At 44.0% G+C, this 13,095-nt stretch overlaps 1 protein-coding gene across 11 annotated transcripts in view; it reads right to left on the reverse strand.

Annotated features, from left to right (window-relative positions):
• The window catches only part of runx2b (RUNX family transcription factor 2b), a 148,556-nt gene that overhangs the window by 5,711 nt on the left and 129,750 nt on the right, over positions 1-13,095 (reverse strand). For 10 of the 11 annotated variants that reach the window (XM_025899199.1, XM_025899196.1, XM_025899198.1 and 7 more), the window contains 2 exons: positions 3,022-3,189; positions 1,272-1,433 (listed from right to left, as the gene is read on the reverse strand). In XM_025899199.1, coding sequence (XP_025754984.1) covers positions 1,272-1,433; positions 3,022-3,189 — 330 coding nt within the window. The remainder of the gene's footprint in view (positions 1-1,271; positions 1,434-3,021; positions 3,190-13,095) is intronic. The other variant, XM_025899200.1, reaches the window with a different exon arrangement.

Consider the following 13,095-nt stretch of genomic DNA (forward strand, 5'->3'; position numbering starts at 1 on the left):
TGTGATGATGGGCCAGATCGAACTTTATCAGCCTAAATGAAACCAGAGTGTAAACGCCGTCTGAATGTTTGGAAGGATGTTACAAAACTCTGGGGCGTCGCTTCCGAATGACGTGTTTGACTTGACTGATGAACTTTTTTGCAATCGCTTCCGAGCAAATGTAACATTTTGACACACGAGCCGGACCGCTTAAGGGAGGGCGGAACGCCGATACAGCATCCATATCAGCTTCTGCTCGTGCTCGTCGGTATGTTCTGCGGCTGGATACGGTTACAGAGCCGCCTGGCGAGGTGTCAACATGATCTCTGGAGATCTGAGAGCCTTAGTCACATCACTTAGGAGGCATTAAGCGCTTGAGGTGTGCGAGTGGGTAAAAGTGGGGAGGCGAGCTTTTGCCCCCGTGTTGGTGCACGCGCTTTGAGAACAAAGCCCAATGCTCGCTAGATGAAAGCTGAAGTGAGTGACCAAACTAATCAAAGTTGACAAGGCAGCTGGCTGGATTTTAAACCCTTTCTAATGCAGAGTCACACGGCTGCATCGCTTAATCACTCAGCCTCGCTCAGGGCACACACACACACACACGCACACAGAGGAGGGTGTAGTATGTTAGCACAAGGAAACAGAAAGAAAAAGTAGTGTAGAAAAAAAACCTCATGGCAGTGAGTCAAACAGGTGTACAGGGCAGAAACTCGTCTGGCGGCGTGTAGGGATTTTAAAGGAGCTCTTACATTGGGGGAAAAACAGGGACAAATTGGAACACAGATGCTGCCGTTACTGCAAACAGACTGGCTAATGCAATTACCCAGAATGCCTTGAGAGAGTGGCACATCGCTGTAAAGACACTTTATTTGTCAGTCACGAGCCTGTTATTATCCCCGGGCCTGTTATTACCCATGCTCCTCTGGGATCAAAGGCTCTGAGCTTGGAAAAAAAAAAGAAAAAGGAAACAATAGTTGTTTTTTTTTCCCTCGACTGTTTGAAAAACACCATGCAAAGCGTTCTCTGGAGAGACGGTTGGACAATATGGCCTCATTCCTCACGTTCGCCTGAGAATGAGCTTGCTTTGCTGAATTATTCTCTCTTAAATAGTAGCTCATAGTTTTTTCTCCCCTCTTTGTATATGTTTCTGCTTTTGACAGAGTGTGAAAGTGTGTGTGTGCCTGTCTCTCCACCCCCAACCTCCTTTCTCGCTGTAAGAAAAATGCTGCAAACTTGTTGTAAAATGTTGTAAACTAAATTACTTGTAGCAGATTAAATGACCCTGACAGTACCTGGCAATCGTCTAGGCACGTCACTGATGGCAGGCAGACCTGTGCCTCGGCTGGAGGAGAGGGGGGTGGTGGAGTGGACCGAGGGGGACGCCATGGGACTCAGGTAGGACGGATACGTCTGTTCGTACGACCAGGGAGGAGAGGACTGGGACTGACGAGGGTCTGAAGGGGAGAAACGGAGGGAGAGAGGACAGAAATGGAAGTGGGAAAGAGGGGAGGGAAAAGATTACAGAAAGACGTATAAAGAAAAAACAAGACAGAAAAAGAAAGGAAGAAAGAAAGAAAGAATTACCACTGGCCCACAAGCTTGTTCAAATATTCAGATTTTTTTTGGGAGGGGGGGCGGGAAGGTTGGCAACATAACACACAGAGCTGCGGACATGATCCGTCGCTATGCTTCTCTGCGCCTGTGTTTAGGGTTAAATATCACTCGGGCATGTTATGCAACATTTTTTAATAATAAGACTTCTAATGTTTACCTTTTAGAGAGAAGATCTTCCTGTTTGCCTTGTAAAACTTTGTGCTCGCAGCTGAGGCACAGAGAGCCTCGCTGGCACTCAGCCACGGTGTAAACACACCGGCAGACAACCACAACACTTTATCATTGTGTCTGTGCGGCAACAAGGACTCAGAATGGAAGCTGATTGAGACAGAAAGTATATGTGTGCACGTGTTTATGTGTGCATGACAAAACTAAACTATTTGATTGTTCACTTTCAAGTGATTTCTTTCACTGTTTTTGTCAGATCACATAAGGTGAGGAGGCATGCCAAAAAAAACAAAGAAACCCAACAATCTTATCAATCAAGCAGCACCTGTTTGGCAGTTAGCTCACGTGGTACTTTCAGTTCAGTGTACAATTGTCACCCCCGCACTGCCTTGCTGCGAAACCGTGCCCTGAACGATCCACCGAGTCGCAACACAAAACCGTGACAGAGATTAACTAAGAGCTAAATGACGACGTGTGACGTGACTCCAGAGATTTGGGTGATCGGGTAGCAGCCATCCCAAACCGTGAGAGATTTTATTACCTTCTAAGATTGATAGAGTGATGGAGCAGAGAAAGACAGATGATCTCAGAGGCACCGTGCTTGGTGTTTTGTGGCTCAGGATGTGTCTGAGGCTCCAATTGGGGTTTAATATTTCACCTTACATACAGTAAATGGTTTGTGACTCAGCCCGCCTGTCCAGAAAAAGCGTGGCTCGTATTGGACACGCGCCTATTCAATGCGTCGACTCAGTTATAAGGGAAGCGATGTGAAAAACATCAAATTTTAAAAATAAAAATGTCCGCTAACTCCTTTAAAACCTTCCTTTCCTTGTGTGCACCCACAGTTCAAAGCACGTGTGTCTGTGTGAGGATTTCTTCACACATGTGTAAATATGAAGACACATTTTTAAAATACAATTTGGAATTTTGTCAACTCAATTTTGCAGGATGACAGCAGAGTGTGATCATATCATGTTCAGTACAACAAGGTTTTTGGTATCATTTTCAGGTATGACACTATCCTAGATGACACATACTTTGGAAATGACTTTTAACACCTAATGACTGCAAAGCTTGGGCAACAGCAAAATATTTGTATTTGAAACGTATAACAAGGAACTATAAAATCCCAGAGGTTTAAGATCAGATAAGGAACAGCATGCTAAGAGATTCTGTGCATGCACACTTCCTGGACGCTTCCAGCACCTGGATTCTCCATCAACACCAGGAGCTTTGTATAAGCTGTCCTTGGCGGCTCACCTGTTATCTGCGTCTGTCCCTGTGGGTTGAAGGAGTTGGCCGCTGTGTTGAGAGCTGGCCGGGGAGCTTGTGTCGGAACGGCAACCCTCACCCTCATCCTCTCTAGCTCGCTGAGGCGGTCGGAGAACAGACCAGTTTTGGGAGGATCCTCGAGCTTCTGACGATGCCCTGCAGACACAGAAAAACAAAACAAAGCACTGTTATATTGAGTAGCGGAACACCCATTTTATTTAAACACTGACTGTAAGGGCTCCGATGTTGCCTGCAAAGAATATTTTTATCATTGTGAAAGAAAAGTTCTGGGCAACGTTCAACTCTTGGGTTGTTTGCTGCTCCTGAACTGTGCACAACCTTAAAGGCTCAGTTCCCGATAAACACAGTTTGTACCCCAAACAACGAGGAGGTGCAGACGGATTTGGGAATGGTGTCCCAGACGCTGATAATTAACAAAGTCGTAGGCAAATTCCTTGGAGCTTTTTGCATGAGAATAAAAAGAGATGCTCTGATGTATGTTCATTTTGAACCTGAGGCTTCTTCCTCTAGTAAACACAAGCTCTCACGCCATGGCCCCATTATCCCCACAGGAGTCATAACCTATGCCAAATATATTATGCATTTTCTCTTCCTGCATTCCTTTACCAATAATTTTACACCCTTTATATCCCCCATTCTATTCTCGTCACTCTCTCAGCCTGGTAACTCTACACTCCTCCAACATACAAACACACATGCACGCTGCTAACACATACAATTTAGGTTGTACACACACAAATGCAAGATGATGTGTACCTCTCACTGTCTGAGCCTGTCTTAGTAGTGCTTTTAGCCTTGTAGACGGAACCAATGCAAAACCTGCCCAGGGCCCACAGGTGTAGATTATAGTTTAGTAAAGGTGGGGTAGAAAGAGAGGCCTGTACGCGCGTGCACACAGACACACTTGCACAGTTCTTTCTAACACTGACACAGTCCTGTGTCAGTGTGTCTGTCTGGTCTTGCACTAGTTCTCCTGTAAAGGCGGTAAAGTAAATATCAAACAGAGGAGAGTAGAAACTCCTGCTGTGGTTGGCAGGGCTCCAGCTGGCTCAGGCAGAAACAGCGCGCTACTTCAGAATCCTGCCTAACCTGACTGCTGCCTGAGCTGGGAACAAAGGCCTGCCAATGCTCTTATAACACCGGGTGGGTGCACAGGAGAGGGTGAACAAAAAAGAGCTTTAAAAAGAATCATCACTAAGGCATCATTAGAGAGATCAAAGATAAATAAGAGCTGCCCCGCAGCCTAACTATGTGTACTGATGACATCCCAGCTGAGGGGCTCCGCTGCATGTCGCATCCATCTTTCCTGTTTGTGCTGATTATCTAAGTTAGTTGAATAAATACAAAACGACAAAGACAGAAATTCTTTTAGAAACCACCCATAACAGTCGAACATTTTTCCACTACTGCAACAAAGCATTATTTCAGCCTCAGTTATGCTGCTACAAACCATGTGACTCTCTCACAACAAATTAATTTACTCTGGAACAACTGCTTGGAACTTTAATACCAAACAGTGGTGCAATGAAATTGAGACTTGAGAATGGCGGCAGAGAAAAAAAAAAGGCAGCCAGTGACAGTTAGACAGACCATGATTTTTATTACAATGACGTTACCGGACTGGCATCATCCAGCTCAAAATAAATAGACAATCTCATCATCGGTCTCCTCTAGCTGCTCTGGAAAGGAGAATAATAGCAGCTACTAAAAGACCTCAGCTTATTGAAGACTTTATAACATAATTCAAGCCCATATTTCATTAATAATATTTCCCCATCGTTCCTGCAGATAATTTGTGCCTCTCACTGGCATTCCTCGTCTCTCTGTGCAAGCTGTGCCCAGTCAATCATAGCGTTTCCATTTTCAACAGACCCAGTTTCTATTCTAAAAAAGCCTCGGGACACAGTGCAGGCTTTGTGCACAGCCTGTTTCCTAGTGATGGGAATAAATAGCAATGGGAGACCATAGGGGGATGATGGGAGACAGAGGGGGACAGGCGCGAGCAGGGAGGCGACGCATGGCGAGGAAGAGACCCTGATGACCAGTAAATTAAGAGCTCTGGGCTGGTTAGGCGAAGCAAGCTCTGTGAGGAGTGCTGAATGGTGAAACAGTTAGGGAGACTTTAGGATTTCAACATATTTGTGGACGATCCCAAAATATAGACAGATGTTTAAGAAGATAAAAATTATACTGACATGAGATACATCAAGCTAACTTCACTTCTGTTACAGTTTCATTCAGGTTCCATCCTGAGCCACCATAAATGTCAACAAATCTATGGATGACACTCCGTTTTAAAGGAAGCCTTTGTATTTTTTCTCCTATAGGAATGCTGCATGTCAACCACCACATTAAGGTCCAATTTACACTCCAACCAGCCAGACCTCAAGTCCATTAGTTTAGCAGGCCTTGACAGTAAATACAGTTTTTCATGAGTTAATTACACCTTTTAGAGGACAACTGTTGCCAAACACAAGATGTCTCAGCTGTTTTATCGGAACCCTAGCAGGGCGGAGGAATGAGCCGGGGGTATTTAAAGGAGCGGGAAAGGCGGATGATTTCACTGCCGTAGGGAAAGTCCCTGAGATTCCCATCATCCCTGTGAAAACAGCGGAGATTTTCGATAGCGCCTGCCACTTCCCTGCCCAGCCAGCGCCCGGAAACATGGACAGATTCAGACCAGATGTGAACAACTCGCACACACACGGAAACACCAGAAACGCAGAAAAAACAAAAGGATGTATGGATACACACTCCTACTGCATGCGTGTTTGCACTCAGCCATTACACACTTAGTCACACACACACAAACTAAGATTTAGAATGATTAGATAACACCTCTATAGATGGTATCTCAACTCGCACGGTTGCACACTGATCCTAGAATAGTATTATTTCAGCCGTCCCAGAGAAATAAGTCTGGATCCAGCTCACCCCTGCTGATCTGATAACAGTTAGTAAGAGCAAGTAGGCAAACACAATATAAGTCTTCCATAATTAATGGCAGCATTAGATTGAATCTGAGCCTGAGCACAGAGATCTTTGACTAATGGTTAGCTGTTATGTCCTGGCTGAGAATATCCCTCAAATACCCTATACAGTTCTTTTAGCCGGATAGTGGTTTGTGTAGGGATTTTGCATCGTATGGTTTATCAATGTACTTTAAAAAAGCTTCAGGAGCTTCAATAGCTAAAATATTAGGAGTGTTTGAAGAATTTTGTGCCATTTATATGAATTTTTATAGCAAATGTATGTACACATGAAATTACAGGCAGATAGCAAAGCTTATCAAACAAAGGACACTGGTGAAACAGCTACGCTAAGCTAAGCTAAGCTAAGCTAGGCTGTGTGCAGTGTTAATGAATTTTGTACAGATTAAAAAACAAGATAATATAATAATTAGTGCATGCAGGAGGTGGTGACAGGCAGATTTTTGTTCTTAATGACAGTGACAGGTCTTCATGCTTATCTTAGATAATGTCTCCAAGCTAGAGACAGATTTTAATGATGTGCCAGTTCAGTCTCTGCTAATTAGTTCACCCCAGCTATTCGCATATCTGGCTGGCATTATGGCCGGGTTGCTATTATGACAGCCCTCGATATGATTCAGCTACTCTTCATCGCATCCTCAGATGTGGGTGACTCCATCTGACAGGACGACAGGAGGGCCAATCTAAACAGAACCAGCAGATCTGCTCTGCTGCAATGGTAAACTCACCGACGCACCAAAGCAGAACAAAGACTACCTACAGTAGCTGCAGTCTAAACAGTGGACCTGGTGTTTTTTCCCCATAAATTAAAACATTTTACAGCAAAGAATCTTAACTAAATCTAATTCCATGGTGTAATCTGTAAAAAAAAACAAGGGTGGGAGATGTTATTGTTTTTCCCCCATAAAAATAATCCAGTAACCATTGTGGTCCTATATACTTTAAAGCCTGCAGGCTGGTTATTGAGTTATTGCGTTCACTGTAATGTTTGCAGAATAATTATAAACCTTAGCTAAACAAGTTCAGAGCTTAGACATATTACCACAGCATTAACAAGAGCACTGTAACAGATTACTGTTATGAACTTTTGAATTTGAGAGTTAATAAAAATGTGAAAATGACTTGACTAGAGCTTCAGGTTCTAACCTGTGAAGGATGCAATGAATGACGGCCAGGTTAGGACCCCTGCTGAATAGTTAGTGGGCCACAAGCGCTACACCATTTTTGGTAAAGCCATCAAATTGTGCGCTTAACATAACTGTCGCACACAGCAGCTCCTGTACAATTCAACAAGTCAAAAGAAGACGCTGCAGGACACACCTTTGTAGGGAATTCAGATGTCAGCAATCAGGCAAATATTTGACACGCAGTAGGAGTATTTCATGGATGTTTCTGTGAGTCTCCTGACTCTCTGAATCAACTCACTTCTCTTTTGTTTAGCTAATTGTAGTTTTCACTCTGAAACAGTGGTGGTTTCTGGCTTTATGAAAAGTAGGAACTGAACCGATCTGGGTCATCCTTCAACACTCATATCTGGATAAAATTCTATCCCCACCGGGGTATAAAAATTATCTAGCAGCGGCAGGGTCATATAGACCAGAGGGGGGAGGATCTTCCCATCCTCCCAGGCTAAATCTGTGGGAAACACTGAGAAGAGTTGGAAAATAAAAGCCTACAAGTGAGTCAGGTGTGAGTCTGCAATGAGCTGATATTATTGCGTAATGCACAGCTGTCTGAAAAACTTGCTAGCACCGTTTGAAGTAATTGATAAGCACAGAGGCATGCGATTTCAATGGACTGGACAATTTGAACCGATCCCAGATTACCATCATTACTCCTGGCTATAGCCTACGCCCGAGGGTGGAATCGACTGTCATTGCCTATCAAGAAGTGTATTTTTAGAACGCTGATCTGTTCATTTAAAGCTCCTCCTCCTCGAACTTATCAAGTTTCAAGTGTCACCACAGAAACATCAGTGGGAAATTCTCCTGCCTCAAGTCTGACTAAGTAAAATCTGAGGAAAATGCAGAGCAACAGAAAATCCTGAATAAATGGAATAATTTATATATTTGGTGTCACATCGTGCCCTCTAAGCCCTTCAGTCTGGTTTATGATCACCGGGAGAGCCTGGATGAATGTATCACTGGGGCTGATTCAGACCCCCACCTCTCCCCCAATACTCATGGAGCCTGGGTTGAATCAGCCTGTCTGTGTTTGTGTGTGTCAGTCATCTCACGGTGGAACAGTAAAGTGGATGAATGAATACGCTGGTTCCATATTTCACTTTTTTATTTGGAGCTTTCACAGTGGCCATGTTGTTTTTGTGAGTGGTCAGAAACAATGAATTATTTCACGTTGCAATCTGAAGCTGGCAAAGCATGGCTTAGTGGGTGACAGCCAAACGCACGTCTACCATGGGGGTCTGGTATAAAGGGAGACGAGGTGGGGAGAAGAGAAAAAGAAGAGAGAAGAGAATAAAAACAGAACTGAAGGGGGGAAAAAGAGGGAAACGACGACAAGGTGAAAAAAGAGAGAAGAGAGAGGAGGTGTAGGAGACGAGGCAGTGAGCAAAGGAGTGAAGGAGAAAGAGGGAAAGGGGGAGCCAGGCTGTCGTGGAGCGCTGCCAGCCGTCTGTGTGGTCCATGCGTTCCAGCCCGGAGGAAGCTAGCCAGGCAAGGGAAGGGCACACACACGCGCGCACACAAAATTCCCAAAGGCGATACATTTATTGAATGCAAACACACTTTATACACATTTGTACAATACTGTACAAAGTTTAAAGAGCACCAGCGCACGCACACACACACACACACCACCCACCAAACGCACACACACACACACACACACACACACACACACACACACACACACACACACACACAGAGTTTAGCTTATGTGTGGCTTTCAGACAGGCTCCTTCTGCACCTCTCTGCCCCCATTAATGTGTTTTGATTCAGAACAGGGGAGAACAAATCCATCTGAGATGTTTTTGTCGCATCTTGGGGCCAACCAAATCCAGACTCTGTTTCTTTATCTTTATATCTCCTTATGATTCACTTCTGCCTCCTTTCTCGCTCTTCATTCTTCTGTTGTCTTCTTTGTCTCTCCCTCCCACTGGATTATTTTGTTCTTTAGACGCCTTGGCACGTCTTCAAGGGACTTCATAAGACATTCAAGTGACTGGCCGCCTCTAGAAAAGCCTGAAGTATTTCTTTTCTTTTTTCCCTCTGCCCTTTTCCCCGCCTTCCTACTCTGTTCATCGTTCATTTCATTGCCTTTTTTTCCCTCCTGATGTTTGGATGACTTTTATTTGTTCAGCTACCATTGTAAAAGCTGTTTCAAGTGTGGCTGTAGCCGATAGGTGAATCTTCTGAAATCCTCTTTAATTACTTGGATGATGAACAAAAGAACACTGCTTCAGTTACTGCTTAAGGCAGTAACCGAAAGGGTACAATAATCCAGACACGTAGAGGGCTTCATTCCTGAACATAATTCAAGGATATTAAATGGTATCTGTCTGACATCATTTGAATTTAACGGTTTAATGCAAATGGCACTTTAGCACTTTCTCTACAATCCCATGCAATGGAATTTGTAGGTGTGTAATATAAAAATGTTTGGAGGCGGTTTTTTGGTATCATTATATCCAATAGTAGGCACTACATTTTGCCTATTAACCCAGCTGAGAGTGTGCCAAACAAGAACCAATCACAGAGAAGCTCACAACACAGCAATATTGACACAAGCTGCCCACAGGAATCACAATACGGTGATAAAGAAAAAAAACCACAAAAAATGAAAGAGCAGCAAATCTGTCAGAGTGTGTCTGCGATCGCTTTATTTTCAGTTTTAATAAAGTGTCAGTTCATTACATAATAATAACAACTCTGATTTTGTTTTTTTTGGCTGTTATTTTCTCTCTGTTCTTTACTGTAAATTAAGTATCAATCATTCAGTTTACCCTCATTAATTTAATAAGCACCACAACAAAAGCTCACCAAGTAATAGCACTGCTAATTAAGTGTTTTTGTTTCCCTATCAATCATGCACCACTCCTAATGCCAAAGTCCTGAGTCATCTTTTTCCAGCTAAACGTAAGAGGTTTTAATTAAGATTATCTTGTCCAAGCAAAATAATCAAATTATATATCAGAGTAAGCAGCTTTTTATTCTGGATATTCCTAATCCAGATTTGTGAAAAAAGTGATGGAACTTTTGCCGCGAGGACTCCCCAGCTTTGGAATTCCTGGTCAGGAAAGCCAGTGTTGATTTTCCTGTTTTTTGGGGTTTTTTTTAATTCCAATCTCCTCTCTGCCTCTTTTCTCTGTATGTATATATATATATATATATATGTTTTTTTTTTAAAATCATTTATTTCATAATGTTATTGAAAATATGCACACATTCTTGTCTTCAGTTTTACTCTGCAAAGCACCAAGTCGCTGCAAGTCAAGCTATTATCATCAAGTACATAGAGAAGCATAACTCCATATGGAAGTATTGTGCATCTAAGTGTGTGTGAGAGTGTGTGTGTTGCACGAGTTTGGCTTGGCAGACAGGTCTCCTGAACCACTAATATTGTCTGCAGGCTTGTAAGTACCATGGCTTCTTCACCAGACTTGTTAACACCCTGACCAAACCCGAACCAAAACACGACCCCGTCCCCATGCCCAGAACCCCCGAGACCATACGGCTTCAAACCCCATAGTGCAGAGACGCGCCTGACCGCTAACCTCCACTGCTGACACACAACGTTCGCACACACACACACACACACACACGTCACACACACGAAGTTATGAGAAATAACCACCGTGTTACGCCACAGCAAGACACAGTATGTGTAATGCCACAATGGTTTTTGTCACCCTCTGTGCTTGTCTGTCATCAATTAACTATAATGAGAATAGTGGGTTTGGACAGAAAGGCTTGTATATTGCGTTAATACGGCTCGGCTATTATCACTCAGGAAGTTTGTCTCAGCTGGCCACAGCCACCGTCAGGAGCAGCTGAAAGGAGACAGAACCACCTATAAAAGCATATTGGTTTAAACAACCACTCCCTGTCTATTAGCTCAAAATGACATTTAATGAGGCCTATTAGCTCTGCTCCAAATCAGCACTGTGGCTACACTAGACTAATGACACCAATAACACACATTCTGCAAACCATGTCATGTGGGAGCACACCAGCAGACACAGGCGCTGCGAGACACGCACGTGAGCAAACGGATACGCACATCTGCATGTGAGAGCACACACGGGCGCATGTATACACACAGTCGATGAGTCGTCTGTGCGGTGGCAAACCACAGGTTAACCAAGAGCTGTCAAGCGATTAAGCACAATACGAGCCACAAAAACCAAGTTAGCCTCCCGCTAATAACACAGTGGCCAGAGGGACCTGACTAACCACTTACCATACACACACACACACGCACACTGTAAACCTCTGAGGAAAATTATACCACAGATCTTTATACTTGGGCCTCGCTTATTTTCGTCACCGACCACGCAATTAATTAACTTAGGCTCGGGTCCACAGTTCAGAGATGTGCGCCTTGCTGAGTCACAGGGGTGGTCCTACTGATATTAGACGAGGGAGCGCTGGGGAAATGACATCCCTCAGGAAGACTCATATGGCTACCATAAGGAGCATCAAACAAGTTAACACAAAATCTGCTTCCTGAATGAGACGCCCACAACCAGGCAAGCAATTATACGGTTAGAAAAATAGTTAACAGAAGCATAAAGAATATTTGGACATTTGAACTTTTATGACAGGAACCAGCTGAAATCTTCTGCTATTGTCAACTTATTTTCCAGGAGAAAAAAACAAACAAAAACCCCCCCACAGTGTTTTCAAAGAGGAGGGCCACAGAGGGCTAGTGTATGTCAACTTTAAGATAGCCTACTGTTCCTTCTCTGAGTGCAACCCTCCCTGGTGGGGCCTGGCTATACCACAGGCCTCCTAATTACCCACTCGTTTAACACAAAATAGAGCCGTAATGGCCAACAAAGCCCCCCCATACCCCCTCCCTGCGTCTCAATGAAGCGTTCACAGATAGAATCACAGTTTTGGAGACAGTCGCTGCTCTCAGCTCAGAGTCTCTGTACTGAAAACCTGGAGGAGGGGGAGGCTCTGTGGAGAGGGCACATGTGTGTTTTGCCACCCTCCGACCTCGACTTAATGACCCCTGAGAGGGAGACGTGTTCTGGCTGTAGTTTCTGGGTAAATTACACCACCACTGTAATTCTGACCACTTAGCAGCAAAGGAAAGAAGTTCAGGGGTTATGTATGATGACATAGTCTTTATTGCTTAAATTACTGTCCTGAGACTGAAGTTGGAACATGCAAACTCTAGCTTTATTTTTTTTCTCAGGCTAAATAGAAGAAAAAACAATGCCTGTAAGAGTGAAGTCTTGTGCCAGAATACCCTCACCTGATCAGGTCTCTAGCTTGAAGACTCGCTTCTCATGTGTTCAGGCTTCTGGACACAAATCTAAGACGGCAGCTCTGCTGAGACCGTACCGAGCTTTTCTAAACAAATTCACTTCCGACTCCCATCTGCTCGCCACCAAATAACAGGACTTGTTTGAAAGTCATCTGGGGGGGTGGGACAGCAGATGCACAGGAAATGCTTTTGATCAAACAAGATGGCTTGAGAGTGAGAACGGATGGTGGGGAAAAGTGGGCGTGAGCGTGAGTACATGTGCGTTTGAGGACAAGCATATGCCTTTGTTTCAGGGCGCATGTTGATGAGCGCTGAATGTCGAGTGTGTGAGGCATTTTTTGGCACCACAGGCAGGTTTCCTACAACGAGAGACTGATGGTGGTACTAATCCTAGTGTCTCCTGGCTCCTCTGTGTCTCTGTGTGTCCTGGTGCCATATGTGACAGGCCAGGCGGGGTGAGTTGTTTGCGATGTGATATTGTTCATTGAGACGCCATGAGATGAGAATATGCTTTTTTTTTTATGAATAGGGAGGAGGGTTGTGGAAACAGCTGCATGCCAGACCAGTTGGCACTGTTGGCTATAGTAAAGTTTTTTTT

This window comes from Oreochromis niloticus, linkage group LG15 (genome assembly GCF_001858045.2).
Source record: "Oreochromis niloticus isolate F11D_XX linkage group LG15, O_niloticus_UMD_NMBU, whole genome shotgun sequence".
Taxonomy (NCBI): Eukaryota; Metazoa; Chordata; class Actinopteri; order Cichliformes; family Cichlidae; genus Oreochromis; species Oreochromis niloticus.